Source organism: Dunckerocampus dactyliophorus, chromosome 4 (genome assembly GCF_027744805.1).
Source record: "Dunckerocampus dactyliophorus isolate RoL2022-P2 chromosome 4, RoL_Ddac_1.1, whole genome shotgun sequence".
NCBI classification, from domain to species: Eukaryota; Metazoa; Chordata; class Actinopteri; order Syngnathiformes; family Syngnathidae; genus Dunckerocampus; species Dunckerocampus dactyliophorus.
In genome coordinates, this window is record NC_072822.1 from 8537015 (window position 1) to 8557320 (window position 20306).

Sequence of the window (20306 nt, forward strand, 5' to 3'; positions counted from 1 at the left end):
TCACATTAGAATTAGTCTTAGAATTAGGTGTTTAGGGTGAGGGTTTTCATTGTGGTTGGGATTACAATTAGGGTTAGGGTTTGCATTATTAAGGTTTGTGCTATTTCACATATTGTTTGTGATCGCTCTACTTAAGATGTACACAACCCCAACAGACATGAGAGTCTTGGTGCTGTGATGACGATGGCTAACATCCGTATGTCATCTTCATGTGTTGGGATTGCTCCAGAAACACACGTTACCATCTTGGCTCTTCTTTTGTTGAACGAATGACTCAATCATCTTGTGTCTTGTCATTGTGGAACAGTAATAGTCACCTTGATATGGGCCTAGAACAAAGTTTAGTCAAATACAACACCAACGCATAAGGCATGTTGATTTATTTTTTTTTCCCCCACCAGTGAAAAATGCAGACAAATACAGTATTAACAAACACAAAAACAAACACATACATTATTTTGAACGATACAAAACACAGCATCCATTGGTCCCGAGCCAGTGTACAACTGGCACCTCAAATGAAAAACAAAAAAAACAAAAAGCAAAGCACAGCTTCAATTGGACGATGCACACACAGCTGACCTGGTGACTAACAAACACCTCCTGACAGTTACACACACATACCATAATCATCTAAAGAAGCAAGAGGGGCTGGTCAGACATGCACAACATGCAGCTGTTGTGTGCATGCAAGACAACTATGTTCATCAATTTGGAATATTCAAATGCTACATTTAAAAAAAAAAAAACATTCAACTTTTCCCCCCCCCCCCATTTCGTCTTCACAATAAAACAGATTTTTCTTGCCACACAAACAAGAGCCTGGCCTGCGATACACGATGGAGGTGATATTTTCTCTTGTGTTGAATCACCTTATATGCAAGAAATTAACATGTATCACTCAAGCAAAGCTACATGTCAGAGAATGCAAGAACAGGCTGTCCAAGTCAGAACAGGAATGAATTAAAATGCACAGGAGCAGCAGAAGCTTTGAGGACAGTAGTTACAAAGTGTGAACACTAGAGGGAGCTATTGGCTTGTACAAACATGCTGAGGCGAACAAACGTTAAGAATCTATAATATTTATCAGCGTATCCCTGTTATCAGAAGGCACCTAAAAGGTTTTTTGAATTGTTTACCATTCATTTTTTAAAATAGCAAGGTGTCCATTCTCATGTGTAGAAAATCTATGTGATTCATAAAGGGCATTTTAGCCATCTTTATCAAAATATTAGACATTTTTTGTGTGTTGCAGTTCTACAATTGAAGGGTTTAAGGCTTGTCGCCGTAGCCAGCCACCCACAGAGGATGCATAGTGCTAAGCGGTAGGGGTCAGAGGTCAAGCTGAAGGCCATTCAGACACACACACCCCAATCTGAAATCATGCAAGACTGGAGAAAGCATTTTTGGGAGGCTCAAAGGTGGACATAGGCGCAACACAGACAGCAACACAGAGACGCTAGCTCAGGTATCTCGCTGCCACACCTTCTCTATATGCTACATTTCTATAGATCCACTCCGTCCAGCGAGCGGCACCGCACTCGCCACTGAAAAAACTCCCTTATGCTCTCCTGGAGGACCGTCAGCTCATGCATCAGTCACTCTAGTCAACTATTGCCAGCTTCCTCTTAATTGAGATAACATTGGTATCGCACAGGTTGTGGCGGAAAACGCTATCTCTCAATCAATCAGGCAGGAAGCCTGGGCTCTATCTTCAGTGAGAGGTCATAGAGTGTGTCTTCATCCATGATCAGAGTCTTGTCCAGGAGATACTGGGTCACCTAAGGCAGGGAGGAGGCTTACATTACGATCACTGACTTGCAATGGGCTATTAAGCAACTACAGTGGTGTGGAAAAAGTCTCGGATTTCTTATTTTTTGCATGTTTGTCACACTTAAATGTTTCAGATCATCAAACTCATTTAAATATTAGTCAATGACAGTTAGGGTTGTTTTTAAATGAGACTTTTTATTGTTAAGAGAAAAAAAATCCAAACCTACATTTCCTCAAAGGTCTTGGGGATCATCAAAATGTTTTCTGGCAAAAGTGAGACAAGCTTTTTGTTCAGCAGTGGTTTTGGTCTTGGAACTTGTTTTTGCCCAGTGTCTTCCTTATGGTGGAGTCATGAACACTGAACTTAACTGAAGCAAGTGAGGCCTGCAGTTCTTTGAATGTTGTTGTGGGGTCTTTTGTGACCTCTTGGATGAGTTGTCGCTGCGCTCTTGGGGTAATTACGGTTGGCCGTTGACTCCTGGGAAGGTTCACCACTGCTCCATGTTTTTGCCATTTGTGTATAATGGCTCTCACTGTGGTTCGCTGGAGTCCCAAAGCTTTAGAAATGGCTTTATAACTTTGTGACAAAGATGCAAAAAAATAAGAAATCAGGAAGGGGGCAAACACTTTTTCACACCACTGTATGTTGCTGCTTCGTGGCTCCAAGGGTCCAAATTAATTTGAGGATTGTGTTATGTTTGAAAGATGTTGTTGTGATGTACAGTATGTCATGAAAAACACATGTCAAATGGATTTGCAATCATTCTCTCACAATAAGCGCCTATTTCACATTGAATTAGTCTCTTTTAGTTAAAATACCTTAACTTGATGTTCTATCCTGTAGGGGGTCTGCTGGAACTGTCGGATCTCTCTGATGATGTGTGAAATCTAAACAAATGTTGGTGTCAAGTTACCTCGAAGCAGGCAAGTAGAACATTCCATGTATACGTGCAAAGCACTGTACCATTCTCATTTTGGAGAAGTTGACGAGTCCCTCCTCTGTGAAGTTGGGCGTTCCCTCCTCAATGAAGGCCAAGTCTGTCAGGTACATTCCCAGGTAGGGGACACATGGGGGGTTGCAGCTGAGGGGGACACACATGGAGATGTTTGTGGTGCTTACGAGGGCATCTTGTAAGGTACGGAAGAAGGTTGAAGACGTCTCACTTTTTCAGGGTCTCCCTCAGATTCTTAAACCTTCCCTCTGAGGAGACAGTCTTCTGGAGTTTGTCCATCAACGCTTTTGTCTGGGACCAGCAAAAAGACACATTTTTTGATGAAACAGGAAATAGCAGCCTCCGCTCTAGTAGAAACCGCTTCATCCACTTCAATAAATAAACACCACACCTCAAATAGACGCCTCGGGTTTTTTTCGCTTGTAAATACTGTACCTGTGCCATGACTGACAGTGTGTGTGTGTGTGTGTGTGTGTGTGTGTGTGTGTGTGTCAGTGGTGGTTGCTTTTCATTGATTTAATATTCATTAGAATTAGTCCAGAAGCCAATGTTGAAACATGGCAGCTAATTGCCTTTCTGCAGCTTTTCTAATCACATCCATTCTCCCCGCCGGGTGTCCGCACAAGCTTGTTCCAAGTAATCCCTACAAAGGTTAATGTATTGTTTGTTACGCCGTTTGGGCTCATTTCTTTTATCAGTCAACAGAGAGGAGCGATGTCCAGCTATACCTGCTTGCTGACTTTAGCCCAGGTCTTCTTCAAACGATAGATGGCGCTACGGTTGAGCGCCGACGTGATCTCCAGGACGCCGTTGTAGTTGTTGAGGCAGCGGCAGATGTCGGCAACGGCCACCCACTTCTCTATGGAGCTGGCCCTGGAGCCCACATCTGTGTGGGTCATAATCTGCGACGCCACGAGGTTACTCATCTGGCAATTCAAGCAATTCATAAAACATATTGATATGTTAATAACGCTCTGACGATGGCAACCCAAAGTGTGTGATGAAAAACACTCACATCATTGAAGTGTTGACTTGTTTTCATGATGAATGGCGTCCTTTCTGTTTTATCAAACTTCATCCAGCCTTGGCCCAGGAACTCTCTAGATGAAGGAAGATGAAGATATTCTAGTGACACTTCAGGACATAAACAATATAGCCAGCAGGGAATTAGCTCTCAGGAGTCTTTGACCTCGCGGATGCGGAAAATGCAGGTGGTGTATGACGCAGCCACACAAACGCTCCCTTTCAACTCACCTCAAAAGTACAGACTTCAAACTGCCTACGAGTCTTTAAATTAAAAGCAGATTTATGATCAGTAACGTTCACCGTGATCTTATTGTGTCGTCACATTTTTTTTCTCATTTGCGAACACTTTCAAAGCTAAGGTAAACTGGCAATGAAACGTGACACTATTGTCTCCTATTGGTGGAAAAAAGCTGGTCATCAATCAGTGGAAGCATGAACAGCCGTTTGGATGCAGAGGCAGAGATGAAAATGTGAACCAACAGTGCCATCGAGTGGCCAAACAATGCAAAGATGCACATTATGGCTTTGAAATACCAACACAGGCCTGACTTTTCCTCTGGATGATCAAAGATGTTACATTACAAGCACTTTTTTGGACGGGAAACATTTGTTGTATACATACAGCACTTAGTACATTTTGCCTGGCTTTGAGGGTAAATCATTAACTATTTGACTTCATTTCTCTTAGTTGTTATATGAATTATAGCATAAGGTATACTACTAGAGCACAAAGCACAGTGTGGGTGCAATGACAAGAGGACTGACTCGTAAGGAATGCTCCTGAAGACGATGTGATCCAGCAGAGTGATCTGCTCGGCCAGCTCCATCGCAGAAAGAGACTCAAAACACTCCACCTTGGGACAGTCTGCCTGAACACACACACATGAACACACACACACACACACACACACACAGATGCACAGTGCAAGAGTAAACATAGCTATTGTATTAAATGCGGTCTGTGTGTATGTTTTCTCACCATCTGTAAGATGTCTTCTATCCTCAGCTGAGCGTCATCCTGCTCATCTTGTGAAAGAGCGCTAAGAAATTAAAAAAAAAATGCAGGATGGAGGTTTGCTTAAATGGCTACAAATATAAGGAATTATATAAAAACCTAATGAGATCCAACACAAGAGCAATATCAAAAATGTTGCCTTTACAAAGATAATGATGCTCATATTATTTACAGTAAATGTAGTTTGCATTGTGTGTGTGTGTGTGTGTGCGTGTGTGTGTGTGTGTGTGCGTGTGTGTGCGAGAACCTGAGTATGTTGGCAGTGGCTTTCCTCTCCTGAGGAAGAAGGTCTGGATCTCGGAGAACTTCCTCCAGGAGACAGATGACTGACATCTTTAGCTCTCCATTCATTTCAAAGTCCTTGTTGCACAAAGAAGAAGACTGTCAATGAGTCATCTTGTCATTTTAAAGTAAAAAGTTTATAAAAAAAAAATACAGTATATATATTAATTCATAATTTATTAGCTTTATTTCATTTTAATTGCAGTCAGGATAAATTTTAAATGCTTTGATATTTTGTAGAATAATTTTTTATGTGTTTATTTTTGCATTCCTCTTCTTTTTCTATATTTATTATGCATTACTTAACATTTTTGTTCTATTTATGTCACATTCCTTTCAGAATATTTGAATATTATTTGGAATATTATTTCAAGATTTTATATCTCTTCCACATTCATTTTAATTTTCTATGTTTATTTTCCATTTCTTTCAAATGGTTATTTTTATTTTTGTATTCCTTTAAAAATATTTTGGATTCCAAAAAAACATTTATTTTGTATTTATTGGATTTTTATCTTCTCGTCATTGCCAATGTTCATGAACGACATCTTTTCTCCTGATTGATCGTCAGCTGCTACTGTTCAATTTTGTATGTCCTCTCATCATCAGTTCCTTCTTCTTCTCTTTCATCACTCCTTCCTAAAGGTCACCTCTAACAAGCAGCTTTGGCCTTTGAGTTGGAGGAGATGTGTGTTGGTAATAGGAGACACAACGCTGGCCCGCCAACATCGCGTTTTATAAGATTGAGGAAAAGACATAAAGCAGATCGATGCAGTTGGACCAGAGAGCCGCGATGTTCAATTCATTAGAGGAACTGCTGATCCAATTGAGCGCAAGTGAGGATAGTGCTAGTAGTGTGTTTGTGCGCGTGGGTGAGGGCAGCAGACACAAAGGCAGCAGCTTTAAATACACACTTCATCAGATGAGCGAAACAATTTCAAGCACACACACCTGTGAGTGCTTGGAGACCCAATGTCGCAGGACGTTCAGAACTCTGTTGGTCGCAGCCCGACGAATGATGAACTCTTTATCACAGGTTCTCTCAGAGTTGGTGAACACTAATGATAGAGGAGAGGATTATCAAACTGATCTGTCTGTGTGTGTGTGTGTGTGTGTGTGTGTTTGTGTACCTGGTGGTGTACTGTGCCCTGCTGCTGCGGTGGCAATAGCAAACGCTGAAGCAGGAGAAACTGCGCAGCGTGAATTCTCCCCCGACTGGACTGTAGGAAGATTAAATGTTCAACAAAACATTACAATGAGACACAAAAACACCACTAACTTTACTAATATTAGGGACAATATTGGGCATTTCTGTATTCAGTGATGTTTGTCTGGTTCAGAAACTCTTCAGCCCCACCCTTGTGGTCAACGTAAAGAATGCAAAGGAAAATGGATGGATGCACTCGGTGGCACATACAGCAGGTAGACCAGATGTATTCATTTTTACTAAAAAGAATATAATATTATGAATGTATACATTAAATATACTTGAAAATATTCATACACATACAAATTCATTAACCAAAAATAACCCGAAATGGACTTAAATTGAATGAATATAATTGTAATAGTATAATAATAATAATATCATAATAAACAATAGCAAAAACAGTGTTACTTGCAAAGCACAATATTTGTCAGGCCGTACTTGGTGTACAAAAAATGAGAACTGTTCTCGTGTAATGGATGCCAGCTATCTTAGCTGTGCGTTACAATGTTAAGTAAACCTCAAAAGAAGTGCAGGTCAGTGGGTTGAAAGCCTTGACTCTCAGTCAAAGGGGTTATGTGGTCGCTGCTTGAAGCCCAGGCGTGTGCAGGGCTGAACCGTGTGGGATGACCATTGTTACACCAGTGTGTTATCAGACTTTTCTGAAGTAACTTTTTTCCAATTTTTGTTTTTAAGTAATTGTTACTGCATTAATAATCATTAGAAACCAGCAAAAATAATTTTCTTTCATTTTATTCAATTCAAACTTTAAAGAAAAAAAGACATTTACCTTTCTTCATTGATTGGGATAAATCACATGGTACTGTCTTCAATTTCACTTGAAAAAAATACAGTTCATTGCCTTACGAAGGCGACACATTCCCCCTATGATCCCTCAGATTGTTTTGTACTACTATTACTACTACTACTACTACTATTATATGTGATGTATGAGTATTCAAGACTATGACATCGTGAAAGACAAAATATGTATGATGTATGTTACATGTTACAGGTAGCCTTAATGTCTGGGTTGTGCTGAACGATTTGATGTTGGAATTGTTAGAATTGGTTGAAAAATGTTGAAGTACTTGCTAATTAAGATCAAAGGAATATCCTTAAGTTAATTAGTTTCCTGGAAAAATGGGGATTTTGGGAAAAATGTGAAATTTTTAAATGTGAAAAATAGATATCCTTAATTGTGCTGAACGATTTGACGTTGGAATTGTTGGAATTGGTTGAAAAATGTTGAAGCAGTGGAGTAATTAAGATCAAAGGAAATTACAGTTATTAAGATCAATGGAAAAGTGGGAATGTTGGGAAAAGTTGGAATTATTGGAATGATACTTTGAAGCCCTGGATGTGTGGAATGTTTTCATGGTGGACTGGTTTGAATCGGTTGAAAAATGTGCGAATGGTGGAAGGTTGAAAAATGGCCCATTCATTTTCAATGGGAAAAATTCTGTGAAATTTTAGGATTTTTCTGAAAATCTTTAAATTTTTTTGAAAAAACTGAAACGGTAGCATAGGATTCCCGAATGAGCTTAACGATTTGACGCTTCAACGGTGTCAATCGGTTGAAAAATGAAGGAGGAGTTAGCGGAAAATAAAAAAATCGTGGAGAAACTTATATATTCACACAATGAATATAATAAGAAGTGTCGTGGTAGTAGTACCTCCTGGTGGCCTGTAGCGCAGGTGTCGTGGTGTGGACGGCGAGCGACACGGGGACATGTCTCCTGCCTCGCTACCTTGAGGAGACTCGGGAATGATTTTCTCCAGTGACACCGACTCCAGGACAGCTAACAGAGCCAAGAAGAATAATGAAAAAGATCAGAGTCAACTAACTACATTTATTTCTATACCTTATTTAAAATTTCAATCATTTATCATTAATTCATTTCTAGTTATTGCTTAATCTCTATACTGCATTTATTTCGACATTATACAATGTTTCTGACAGCTTTGTTGTACTCTTGTATTTACTGATCTTTAACCTTATTTACTTTGAAATATTTTATTTTCTATGTATTTATTTGTGCTACACATCCTCTAGTCTTTTGGTAACATTTAAACACAGAAAGTGAACAATTATCAGTAATAGCTGAGACATGGAGAAGGGTCAGAATGAAATAAGCTCTACTTCTTCCTACTCCTTTTCAGCCATATTAATTGTTGAACTATGCGCGTGTAACCATGTGCTGCACCTCAATGTAACTTGTTAAAAATGTCCAAATAACAAAACTAAAGCCATGGCGAATGACCATGTCATTCCAATGTTATCTGACCATTCTCATTTAAGATGTTAAACAATGTTATAGTTGTACTCTGTGTGCACAGCTGCAGGAATGCAAAGGCCACCAGCAGCACAATAAATGACAACTGTCTTAACAAAACATAAATAGTCACGACTTGTTATAACGCACACATGCAGTGGAGGTGACACTATCTTGCTAATTGCGCCTTCTCTGTGTGGTGCACACTGAGAACACGCTTGGGCACACACTTGATGCACAGCACGCGTGTGTGTGTGTTGCAGGCGTGCTAACAAGAGTCTGAGGATGTCCAGACATGTTGCCTGCTCGGTCCGAGAGCGATGTTTAGCGCTGCAATTAGAGGAAATGAGCGTGAGAGGGTAAAAGTCTTCTTTAGAGGACTTGAGCGCTCAAATTAAAGGTGGTAATGATTTCACCGCAGTCAGACGTCAGGACGTTTGGACAGTGATCACAACTCCAGCATGTGACTGAATTTAGTCATAAAGATTGACGCGCAAAACGGAATTTGCTGTGCAAGATCTGAAAGCTGGATAATAAATTTAAGTACAGTCATCCTTTGCCGCCTTGCCATTTGAATTTCGTGTTTTTTCAATCATATATTAATTATTAATCATGCTGTTTTGTGGTTGAATACAGCCTATTAGTAAACAAATTATATTTAAACAAATTTTACATATTTTTTAGCATGTACAAGCAATTGCCAAAGTAAATAAAATACAAATACAAGGAATTAAGAATATTAATTCAAATTGTGAATGTAGTGTTCTACGTTGGTCACTAGGTGTCAGTAATTGTTCGGTCAGACTTTTGATTGCAGAGACAACAGGCTTCCTTCCTCAAAAGGCTGGCGTCCTTCAACGCTTACAAGAAGCTGCTACAGATCTTCTACCAGACTGTGGAAGCTAGTGCCCTCCTGTATGCAGTAGTGTGCCGGGGGAGCAGCCTCAAGAAGAAGGACGCCACACGCTTAGACAAACTGGTGAGGAAGGCAGGCTCAGTGATTGGCACTGAGCTGGACAGCCTGACATCTGTGGCAGATCAAAGGACACTGAAGAGGCACCTTTCCATCATGGACAACCAGCATCATCCAATGCACAGCATCATCTCCCGGCCGAAGAGCAGTTTCTGTGGCAGATTACTATCACTGTCCTGCTCCACTGATAGAATGAGCAGGCCATTCCTCCTCCAAGCAATGCGATGTTTCAACACAACAGAGGGGAAGCAATAAATAACACACACAGGACTGGACTTATTACGTATTATTGAATTTGAAGTGATCTGTTTCGTATTTAGTTGTTTATTCCTATTCTATTTTCTTATTTTGCTTATCTCTCCTATCTTCCTTTGTTTGTTTTATTTTTAAGTGATTAAGTTTATTATGACACTTTTGCAGAGCTGCTGGAAATGTGAATTTCTCTTGGAGATAAATAAGTAAGTCATCTTTCTAACTAATACGTCATAAAAAATTAGTTAAAGAAATAATCATGTAATGCCAAATTTGAGTTTGTGGTTCCATCCCAAAGTTAGCATGCAACAGACATTAGATAAGGGGACTGTAACACTTTTTAGTTTGGGGTGGGCATGGTTCCAGCAAAACATAAAAATCTTAAAAATCCAGCAAATAGAAACATCCTCAAGCAAAACAGGATGGTGCCATTTCTGATTCTGGGATAGGGGAACAGTTCCATCATTTGTCAAACAGCCCCCCCAAAAAATACAAAAATTACAAAATAATATAATAATAAAACTACAAATAACAAAATCACGTGATGGTGGATTTGTGTCCAACCCAAAGTTAGCATGTGATAGGGAACTAGGGACTAGGGAACTGTGCCATTTTTTGTACATTTTTGGGTGGGGAATCAGGTCCATCATGACTCAAACTGCAGTCTCCCCAAAAAAATCATACGTCATTTATGGGACATCACGAATTAGTGTTTGTCCAAGTTATGATGTGAGGGATGCAAAACACCATCAAAAACATAAAAAAATCGAATTAAATGCAATATTCCTGCGGTGATGTATTTCTGTTTTTTTTAATCAAAAGGTCGGCATACGACAAACAAAATCTGTACCTTTTGTTTTGGTGGGGTGAATGGTTCCACCATGACTCAAACACCCCCAAAAAAACCCTCAAAAAATAAATAACTAAAAATAAAAAAATGTACTTAAAAAATGGGTTGCCAAATTGCTGTTTTGTACATCCATTTTTGTCATTTCATGTGCTACAAAGTTGTACGGATATTAGTTGTGTAGTATTTGCATAATGTAACTAAACAAACCAACAACGACCCAAACAACCTTTGTGCTTGGCAGAAGTAACCAGAATAGCACTCAGAGGAGCAACATCCTAAACCTGACTGACTGAAAAGTCATGACATGCCAGGTAAGGGTCACCTGACAGCGTAGTGCTTCACATAGTTCCCATAGAAATGTGTGAAATGTGACATGTATGAAAAGATAGCTGACCTCTGCGTATGCTGCGCCTCAGTTTTCCGATGAAAGGGTCAATCTTGGGCACCTCCTCCCCCTCTGTGCTCCCAACAGGACTCTGGTCAGGAGACGAGGGAATCGGGGGCGCTTGCTCCTGTGGCAGCTTGGAAGAACTGGGCGGAGGGGAGGTGGAGGAGAGAGGAGGAGGCGGGGAGGAGGTGGTTGGCGTTGGCGTCTGAGGCGTTGGAGTCTGCGGGGTGTGGGCCGACGTGGGGCTACTGGTGTCGGACTGGGACGTGTGGTGGTGGTTCATGCCGGAAAGAGGACTGGTTAGGTCCAGTCCGCCCAGTCTGGCGCTGATGGGGGAATGGAGGGAGAGCTTCCTGGTGCGCACTGGTGAGGAGGTGCGGGAGGAGATGGAGAGGGGAGGCGGGGAGGAAAATTTGCGACAGAGCCGAGGAGATTTGTCGTTGATGTGCTCGCCGCCTCTGTTGTTCTGGTTGGTAGCGAAGAACAGCTCCAAAGACCTGAGAGGAGAAGAAAAGTAATAACTTTGAGAGGAAAGCGTTATCAAGTGATGTTATCAAGTGATGTTATCAAGTGTCATTGCAGCTGATATTTTCTATCATCTACTTTTTCATTACTGTTACGTTAGATAGCCATGTTTTGCTCAGAAAGCAGTTAGTAGTTATACGGACGAAACTATTTGGACGTAATATGAAGTACCATGCAGCTACTACAGACTTCTATAAGATGGAGGGTTTTAGGGGAATTTGTAGGGTCACAGGTCACTGACATTAGACCCGAGAGAGGGCCATCTCTGTTCTAATTCATTCCAAGGGTGTCTAATGGGGTTGAGGTCGGGGTTAAAGTCAAGCTCTTCTCTACGCCAAACTTATCATAGAGTAAACGGTCTTCCTCATTTTGTTGGAAAAACACAACAAAAAACATCTTGGTAAGATGAAGAATTATGGGGCTGATTTAATATATTTTTGAAATATTACTTTTGTAAAAGTCAAACTTATATATTTATGCACAGCTTTATATATTTAATTGTAATCTTTTATTATATTTCAATATTATTTCATGAATTTGATTATTTTTTCCTAATATTATACATGTATCTGTTTAATTACTGTGTTTATTATAATATATATAGTATTTATCATTATAAAATATCATATTCCTATATATTCATAATATTATATCATAATTACAGTACATTTTTAATAATACATATATTTATTTTTCTGCCTGAAATGTTTTATTATTTAAAATATTACTTTATAAATTAGATGCATTTGTTTGTTTGTTTTTTACCATTAATATTGCGCTTTCTTAATATTTTATGTATTTAATTAATTAATATTACTTCTACATATATTCTAATTTGTGTATGGATATAATTAGTCTTTTTTGAATACACATTTTTCAATTAACTGTCATTTCCATAGTTTATTTATTTATGGATGTAATTATATGTTGAATTGTAAATTTGTATTATATTTACATTAGGGCTGTCAAAAAATAGTGTGTTAACACTCCTTTTACTTTATTCTGACCTGAACACATCAACAGTAGTGCCATTCCAAAACCATATATGTATCTCCAACTCACAAACACGTCTCTAGTCTTCCTCAGAATGACACTTCGTCAATGTCACTAGATGACCGTAAGATGCATTCATGGACACTCTGAAAATCACAATAATGTCTTCATTATGCGTGTAATTGTGGGCTAACTAAACATAAAGACAGACATAAGAGGATATTCTTATCGCTTACTAATGTAAGTCTTACTGCGTAAGTACAATTTGATGCTTTTAAGTACGCTCAGAGCCCTGTGATTGACTGGCGACTAGCCCAGGGTGTAACCTGCCTCTCGCCCAAAGTCAGCTGGGATAGGCTCCAGCATAACCCTGCGACCCTAGTGAGGATAAGCGCATTGAAGATGGATGGATGGAAGTGATGCTCGGAAATCCCAGAAAATACATCTACATTCAAAACATGTGAATTCAACTTAAATTACTTGGTGTCTTTGAATGCAGCTCTTCATGGTTCGTAATAACACGGTTAGTGTGTATCAATTGTTGTGCTACTTTTAAAGAGACTAGTGTTAGGCAAATGGATTTTTAGACATGTGTGCTACCTTTCCACTTGAGTTAAATTTTCACTTCATTTGGAGTTGTTAACATATACAAATATATATATACATATATACAAATACATATATTACAATATATTAGAGTCAAAATGGGCATATTTCACAACTAGTTGCAAATGGTGATTAATCATGATTAATTCATTTGAAAACTGCAATTAATGTGATTAATTTTTAATCGTTTGACAGCCCTAATTGAAATATAATTTCATGAATGTAATTATTTGTATTAAAATCAAATTAGCATATGTAACTAAAATGATCTTAAAATCTATTTCAAAATATTTATATATTTACTGTATACTTTTGGTCTTTTTTAAATTTAAAACATAACTAACACATTTTTGTATTTCTTTAGTAATTAACAGATTAATACATATCACCATATTTTGGTCCATGGTCTGAAATTCTCGTCAGTTTGAATACAGCGTAAGATACACGTGTTTTTAGTTTTCAACAAGCGCAACTCTTTTTGTTTTATTTAATAGTGCATAATCTTATTTTCTTTACTGTCATTCTCTGGACAGGATGTCTTTAGAAATAGGCAACAAAAAGTGTCTGATAATGACTAAAACCAAAAGCACTCGGCACAGCAGCAATCAAAAATAAACACAGTCATTGAGGACCACAAGCAGAAATGGCGCTGCAAAGGTTGAAAGGGGGGAAATTAAAGGAGAAGAAGGTTATATTGCAGGCAGCAGAGGAGACCAAATTGAATTCAGTTTGGATGCAAGGATATTTTCATCAGACAACATGCTGCACAAACACATTCCGTCTTAAATCAAGCTACGATGTTTCCAGCTACGACGGTGGTGTCCATTCATAATAAACCCATAGAAAGTCATGCATCAAATGACCAAGACTAAAAGAGGGGGAAGAGACTTCAAAAGAAAGACCAAAGAGAAGGTGGTTACTTGGACTGATCCATGGCTATCTTCTTGATCTTCAGACTGTAGTCAGGACAGATGGATGAAATGGACAGACGATCAAATGAGTGGTACTGCGCCCTGCAGTTCGGACGGATCGACATGAAAAGACACACAGCCATGGAGGACAAGGAAACAGCGGTTAACGGACGGTGGGGATGTATGGAACAATGAAGAGAGAAGTGTTGTGTTTGAAGTGATCACATGTACAGAAAGCCACAAAGCACAAAAAATGTAAGTAAGGTTAACCGTCTGTTGTCAATAAGACTACAAGTATCTGGAGCTACTTTATTCGCTTCTCCCGCACAGTGTAATAAGATTCAACACATGACCACTCACAATCTGCCCTTCCAAGGAAACCAGAATATATGTGGTAAACAACCCTAACGTATCTCAGCTGGCATCCACCCGTTGTTGTTGTTGTTTTACATATTTATATGTCTTCCACCATCTTCTAGTCACATTTTCTTCCCAATGAAATGAATTACCTCAGCTACTTTTGGCTATCATTCTATTTTCCATTCACATTTTGAGGAGCAAATCTACAAATCTAAGTTTGTAAATACGAGGGGTGGGCATCACTATAGGTAAGTCAAGATAAGATATTATTTGGACGTTTGGTCAACAATAATTCTAACACATTTGGTCACAATACTTCTGTAACTGAAATAGGTAGATACATTTAACAAAAAATATACAAATCTAACATAAATATAACCATAATTAAATAATAGAAAAAATAATATAATATGAGCTCTAAAATATTTGCTTTGTGCTGAAACAAAATAAAATTCCAATATAATATAATTGTAATGTAATAATAATGGCTGTGACTGAAAATAAATACAAGTGAAAGAAATAGTAAATGTCCGCAAACTTAATTTAATTTAACTTAATTTAATCTAACTTAATTTAATTTATGATTTCATTTGCGCAGCAGTTCTTGGAGGACCTATTAATTAATGGTATTAATTAATGGTCTACAAAGAAATCAAAGCAGCGATAAAATTGTTGTTGAGTGCCTGAATGCCTGAAAACATTGCTCCCAGTACGTTATCCCCCCATAATAATAACTTTCAAGTGCTTTTCAATACACTCAAAAGATGCAAATACAGGGTCAGGCAAAATGATCTGACACATTTGTAGGTTAAATAAAAGGCAAATAAAGTAAAGAAACAAAAAAGTGTTTTTATTTTCGAAAATAAAAATAATGCCAATAATGCCATTTTGCTTTGTTTCTTTATAATGCCATTGTTTTTCGTTTCTTTTTCAGTTGCTGCCATGAATTGGACTGGTGAGCATCGCGCTTTCATTGTGGAAACGTTTATCAAAACAAACGAATCTGTAACTTAAACACAACGAGCGTTCCGTTTGCACTTCAATCTTGGTAGACATGATCCCGTACCAGCTCGAAACACAATCTTGTTATGGGTTACCAACTTCAGAGCTACTGGATCTGCTTTGAGTGTGTGAACAATATTGGATCCCATTTGACTGATTTAATTTTTAAAACATAATGAAACAGAATGGCATTACATGTACTTTTCAAAAATAAAAACACTTTCTTGTTTCTTTACTTTATTTGCCTTTTATTTAACCTACAAATGTGTCCGATCATTTTGCCTGACCCTGTACATACCATCAACTATTCATGCCGTTTTAGTTTCTTCATGATCTAAATCTAACTGATGTAATTTAATGGCCACATATTTAACGTATCTTTAATTTAACTATGCCAAATTGTTAGCATCCAGCTAATGACACATAACCTTGCACAATTTAGCAGTTAGTAAACGTATAGTTACACAATGATACACACACCAGACAGTTTTACTACTATACTGCCATCTGTTCCCTTCCAGCATGAAGAGGAAGCCACAAGCACCACAGAACTATACTTTCAAACCAGAGTTCACACAAATGAAAATACTTTTTCCTATTGAAAACCTCTGTGAATCCAAGAAGGGAATATAAACACGGAGATCTGATGCGGCCAGAATCCTAACAGGGCAACTGGAGCATGGGGAGAGGAAAGAATGAGAGAAACTCTTCATTCATATATTCCTAGATAGATGCCAAAAAACTGGTAAAGCACTGCTACTATTGTGATGTATGTACAAATACAAAACATATGGGTTTAAAGCACCACTATGGTTTTAATTGGTTTTAAAATTACAAACGCATGGTCACAGACAAACACACTGTGAACATTAGGAGGTACTAGAGAAATGTCAGAAAGCCGTCACAGTTAAAGAAGTTGCCATCTCAAGCAATGTTAAATTTGAACCTGATCGAAGTAAAACTGCAACCTGTGTTTTTTGGCTATAATTTTTTAAGTGTTTTGTTTGATATACCATTATTTTCAAAATACTTAAAACGTGTTAAAATTACTACTATTATGTGTTTCAATGCAGTATTGTCATACTCAGTACTGATGTTTGTTTCTGTTGTTTTGTTATTGTTGTCACAATTGTTGTTGCTGCTGCTGTTCTTGTCTGTCTTTTTTGTCCCCCCCTTTTCCCCACACTCCCCCTCTGTTTTCTTTTCTCTTCTTCTCTATCCCCTCCTGCTCCGGTCCAGCTGCTCCAAATTTACACAATAACAAAACATCAAAGTCAAATAAATTCTGTATAACAGGGGAAGTGTATCTCACACCTTTCCCTGGCAGAGTAAATCTGTTGAGCACGTGAGTGCAATTAGATCAACAATACTATCTGCCCCAATGGCTGGACAGGATAGGGGGAAAAAAAAACCTGCGGCTGTAGGTAACCTCCTGATGTATTTTTTTTTATCAACTGCACAAGATGGTGGTACAGCAGCTAATGTACATTAGAAGTATCATTGGTGGCAGCTTTATCTGCCCTGCATGCGCTTAACAATGTTGGTTGCGCTACTTAGCTGTTGGTGTGAAACTCATGCGTGTAACACTTGTTCCACTGTTGTTTATGATGAACTCATGTGGGGTATTAATGGCTGCTACTGTGTGCTTCTTACTGCAGTTACAACATTGGTTCTGTTGCTGTCGTGTTGTGCAGTATACTTGTTTATAAATGATCATGTGGTCAAAGAGAGCTCCATTTTCCTTTCCACTTTCTCATGCACTCCAAATCATTATTAATGTTAAAAAGTTAAATTGTTATTTATTGTTACAGTAAAATGAATTTTTAATTTTCAGAAATAACAGTCTCTCTCCACTTATCATATACTTCCATTTAACACCCCAGCTGTAATTAAAGCATGTAAAAAAGATGGTATGAATGTGAAATAAACTTAATATTTGGGGCTTGACCTGATGGGAATAGAGGAGAAAGGCTTCTTGTAGATGTCGGCCAGTTTGTCCATGACCACCGTGGCGGTGGTGAAGATCCTGTACGTGTGCAGGAAGGTGTTGAGGAAGTCGATTGAGAGGAAGCGCAGGTCGGTCAGCCTCTCCAGCAGACGCTCCACGCTGGCGTAGCGGATCTGCGGGACCTTGCAGGAGTTGAGCGTCTTGCTGAAGCAAATGTCAACATCATCTTTATGGAGACGCGCATCGGATCTGATGGGTACACGCGTACACACATACACACACAACACACACGAGCATGGGTGACTTGTTGGATTGCTAAGTAAGGTTATGAAAAAAATGGTTAAAAATGGTTTTAAAATAATACACTGTAAAGTGGAACCTCAAAAGTTGTGTCACAATTTGGACTTTACAAAAACTTCAATATTAATATCATTCAAATCATGCAAGATCTTAATTCGGTGAGCATCAAACGATCAATTATCAGTTTTTGTTATTATATGGCTTTTTATGGCGTTGTTGGAAACAATTCAAAAGATGAGATGGCATCCCATATGATGTCATGAGCGCTTTTGAAATGCATGTTTTGCCTTTTCTTTGGCTTTTTTGAAAAACTTTTTTTCCCCAAAAGAAGCTTCATGAGAAGCAAAGCCAAAGAACATACAGTAAATCAGGAGTAACATGAACAGGACTCACTCAAAGCAGAAAAAAAATATACCGGCAGTTGTCCTAATCCGTTTGCTCAGCATGATCATACGCCACATCACTTTTTATCAAAGCGTGTTGTTTTCATAGTGTTAACTTATTTTTACATTGTCTGACGGTTAAAAAAAACATTGATTGCACAGTTATAATGGGGTCAGTTTATTTTTTAAGTGAAAACCATGCATACAAAGCCGGAGCAAATTGTGTTCAACATAAGAGGTTCCACTGTATTGCAAAGAAAAAATGAATAGCAAACTATAAAAAATAATCAAGAAAGGAAACATAATACCAAAGAAAAGGTATCATTAGTGTTAAAACATCATCACCCACTTTATGCTTTATGTTCTGCAGCATGAAGAGATGGGTGCTCCTCTTCACACACACATTTCCACACTTACTTGATCATGTGAGGCACGGTCACTTTGGAGTTCTCTTCAAAGACGCTGGTCATCAGGCCATTACAACGGATGTTATCAATGCACTGAGGGGAAGAAAAAAAGAGGACAAATGAGGATTGAAATCATTTTTTTGTTTTGAAGGAATGCTAGCAAGAATCCTCTTTGTTTGCAAAGCTCACCTACAGGGAGCTGCACCCATGTCTGTGCTTGTGTATAACTAAGCCTCCACAAAGCCCAGTGGATACATGCTCCTGCTATTTGGAGGTTCTTGCTATTCAGTGTGTGTGTGTGTGTGTGTGTGTGTGTATCACCTGGCTAATATCGCTTGTCCACGCAGCCTTCTCTTGCCGTGAGGGCGCCAGCAGAACCACAGTGAATGAAGCCGAGTCGGACGGCTCCACCACCAGCTTAAAGTCCAGCTGACCAAATACTTGGCCTCCGGCTTTAGCTGAACAATGACGGAGAAGCAAGTTAACTAAATGGACCTTCTATCTCCAGGTCTAGGTGTGTTTCTACATCCTGAGACGCAAGCAAATTAATGGACTGTTAATGTCAAAAGACCCTACCCTGACTTTTAAAGGGGTGAGCCGCTGATATTTAAAGGGAACTCATTTCTGTTCGCTTATCACCTGACAGCCACTTAACCATAAATGTGTGTGGAAAGCTTACACTCTTCATCCCCGGCATCCGGCTCCTCGATCAGCGTGCAGTCAATAAGGGATAAGACGCCGCCTTGCTGTAGGAGTTTAGCAAAATTGCGGTCAAATGTGATAATGAAATAAAATGAATGAAGAAAAGGGCGGTGGAGTCACCTTGAGGAGGTGCAATTTCCCTCCGGAGCTGCGCGTGCACACCAGGAAGTGTTTTGTGAAAAGGAAGCACTGCCTCTCCCCTTCTTTCTTTAGGGAGAGCGATCCCAGTCGGACCTTACTGAGCTTGCCTCGCTCCACCGACGGTAGCTGGATGAGAGACCCTGGAGAAGGCAGGTTTAGTTCAATACAAATTTCGAATGCACATTGTTAAATGTGACCCCTCAGAGGATGCACTGCAACTACTACAAACATGACGGACAATAATGATGGCGATAAGACTCCATTGTCCAATGGTCCAATGACCAAGTCTGCAACCAGCAGAGGCGCTGTTGATTTAGTCTGAACTAGTCTGCTGTCTAAGTTACCTCAGACACTGGAAATTTAGCAGCATTTTCACTTGACATTATTATATTTGTTGTCAAAATGTAAAAACTTTTCATAGATTTGTTTTTAAAAGGCCGCCACTCAGCTCTCCATGCACTGAAACACATTTATAGCAACACACCAGCACGAGTCTTATTTACGTCTCAACATTATTGGGTAATGCGAGTGTAAAGGTGACTACAGAGGTGTTATTTCATGTCTAGAGGGCTCTGATAATGTTAAAAACAATACTTAGAAGGTCGTAAACAGGTTTTCTATGCTCTAACTACAAAAATATTTCATTTATAAATAAGGAATGACTTATCACAGTTGGGTCTGGAACCAATTAACCACGATAAACGAGGGATTACTGTATATTGTTAAATATTGAATTTCCATGTATTTTCAAGGATGTCCCTACATGCTGATGCCTGTGTACTGTATGTAATAAAACATGTATGTATGTAAAAGGAGTGGAAGTGATGAAGACTCACCCTGCCTGACAAAGGTCTGGCTAGTGTCCAGAAGGATGTCACAACCCTCCACAATCATCCTCTCGATGGCCAGGTTTTTGCGAATATTCTCAGTGTCGCTCACCTCATCGTGCATTACTCTGACCACGCAAAACACACATCAGCTGTCAGTGCTAAGACAAAACAAGGGGTGAACATTTATAAAACCAGTTATCTTT

The 20306-nt window shown here is 38.9% G+C and overlaps 1 protein-coding gene across 5 annotated transcripts in view; it reads right to left on the reverse strand.

Moving 5' to 3' along the window:
- Window positions 1-365: 365 nt before the first annotated feature.
- LOC129179702 (ras-specific guanine nucleotide-releasing factor 2) overlaps window positions 366-20306 on the reverse strand; it is a 45470-nt gene continuing 25529 nt past the window's right edge. Inside the window, exons 10-29 of one of the 5 annotated variants that reach the window (XM_054773277.1) lie at window positions 20110-20228; window positions 19253-19413; window positions 19110-19176; window positions 18752-18888; window positions 18441-18523; window positions 17341-17544; window positions 14040-14132; window positions 11002-11492; window positions 7933-8058; window positions 6180-6269; window positions 6001-6107; window positions 5015-5127; window positions 4732-4792; window positions 4518-4621; window positions 3742-3826; window positions 3455-3652; window positions 2938-3017; window positions 2738-2855; window positions 2593-2661; window positions 366-1781 (exon numbers count right to left, since the gene is read on the reverse strand). In XM_054773277.1, the coding sequence (XP_054629252.1) occupies window positions 1689-1781; window positions 2593-2661; window positions 2738-2855; window positions 2938-3017; window positions 3455-3652; window positions 3742-3826; window positions 4518-4621; window positions 4732-4792; window positions 5015-5127; window positions 6001-6107; window positions 6180-6269; window positions 7933-8058; window positions 11002-11492; window positions 14040-14132; window positions 17341-17544; window positions 18441-18523; window positions 18752-18888; window positions 19110-19176; window positions 19253-19413; window positions 20110-20228 (2599 nt within the window). In that variant the 3' untranslated portion in view covers window positions 366-1688. Of the gene's footprint in view, window positions 1782-2592; window positions 2662-2737; window positions 2856-2937; window positions 3018-3454; window positions 3653-3741; window positions 3827-4517; window positions 4622-4731; window positions 4793-5014; window positions 5128-6000; window positions 6108-6179; window positions 6270-7932; window positions 8059-11001; window positions 11493-14039; window positions 14133-17340; window positions 17590-18440; window positions 18524-18751; window positions 18889-19109; window positions 19177-19252; window positions 19414-20109; window positions 20229-20306 lie in introns of those variants that run through there. The other 4 variants (XM_054773276.1, XM_054773278.1, XM_054773279.1 and 1 more) reach the window with 4 other exon arrangements.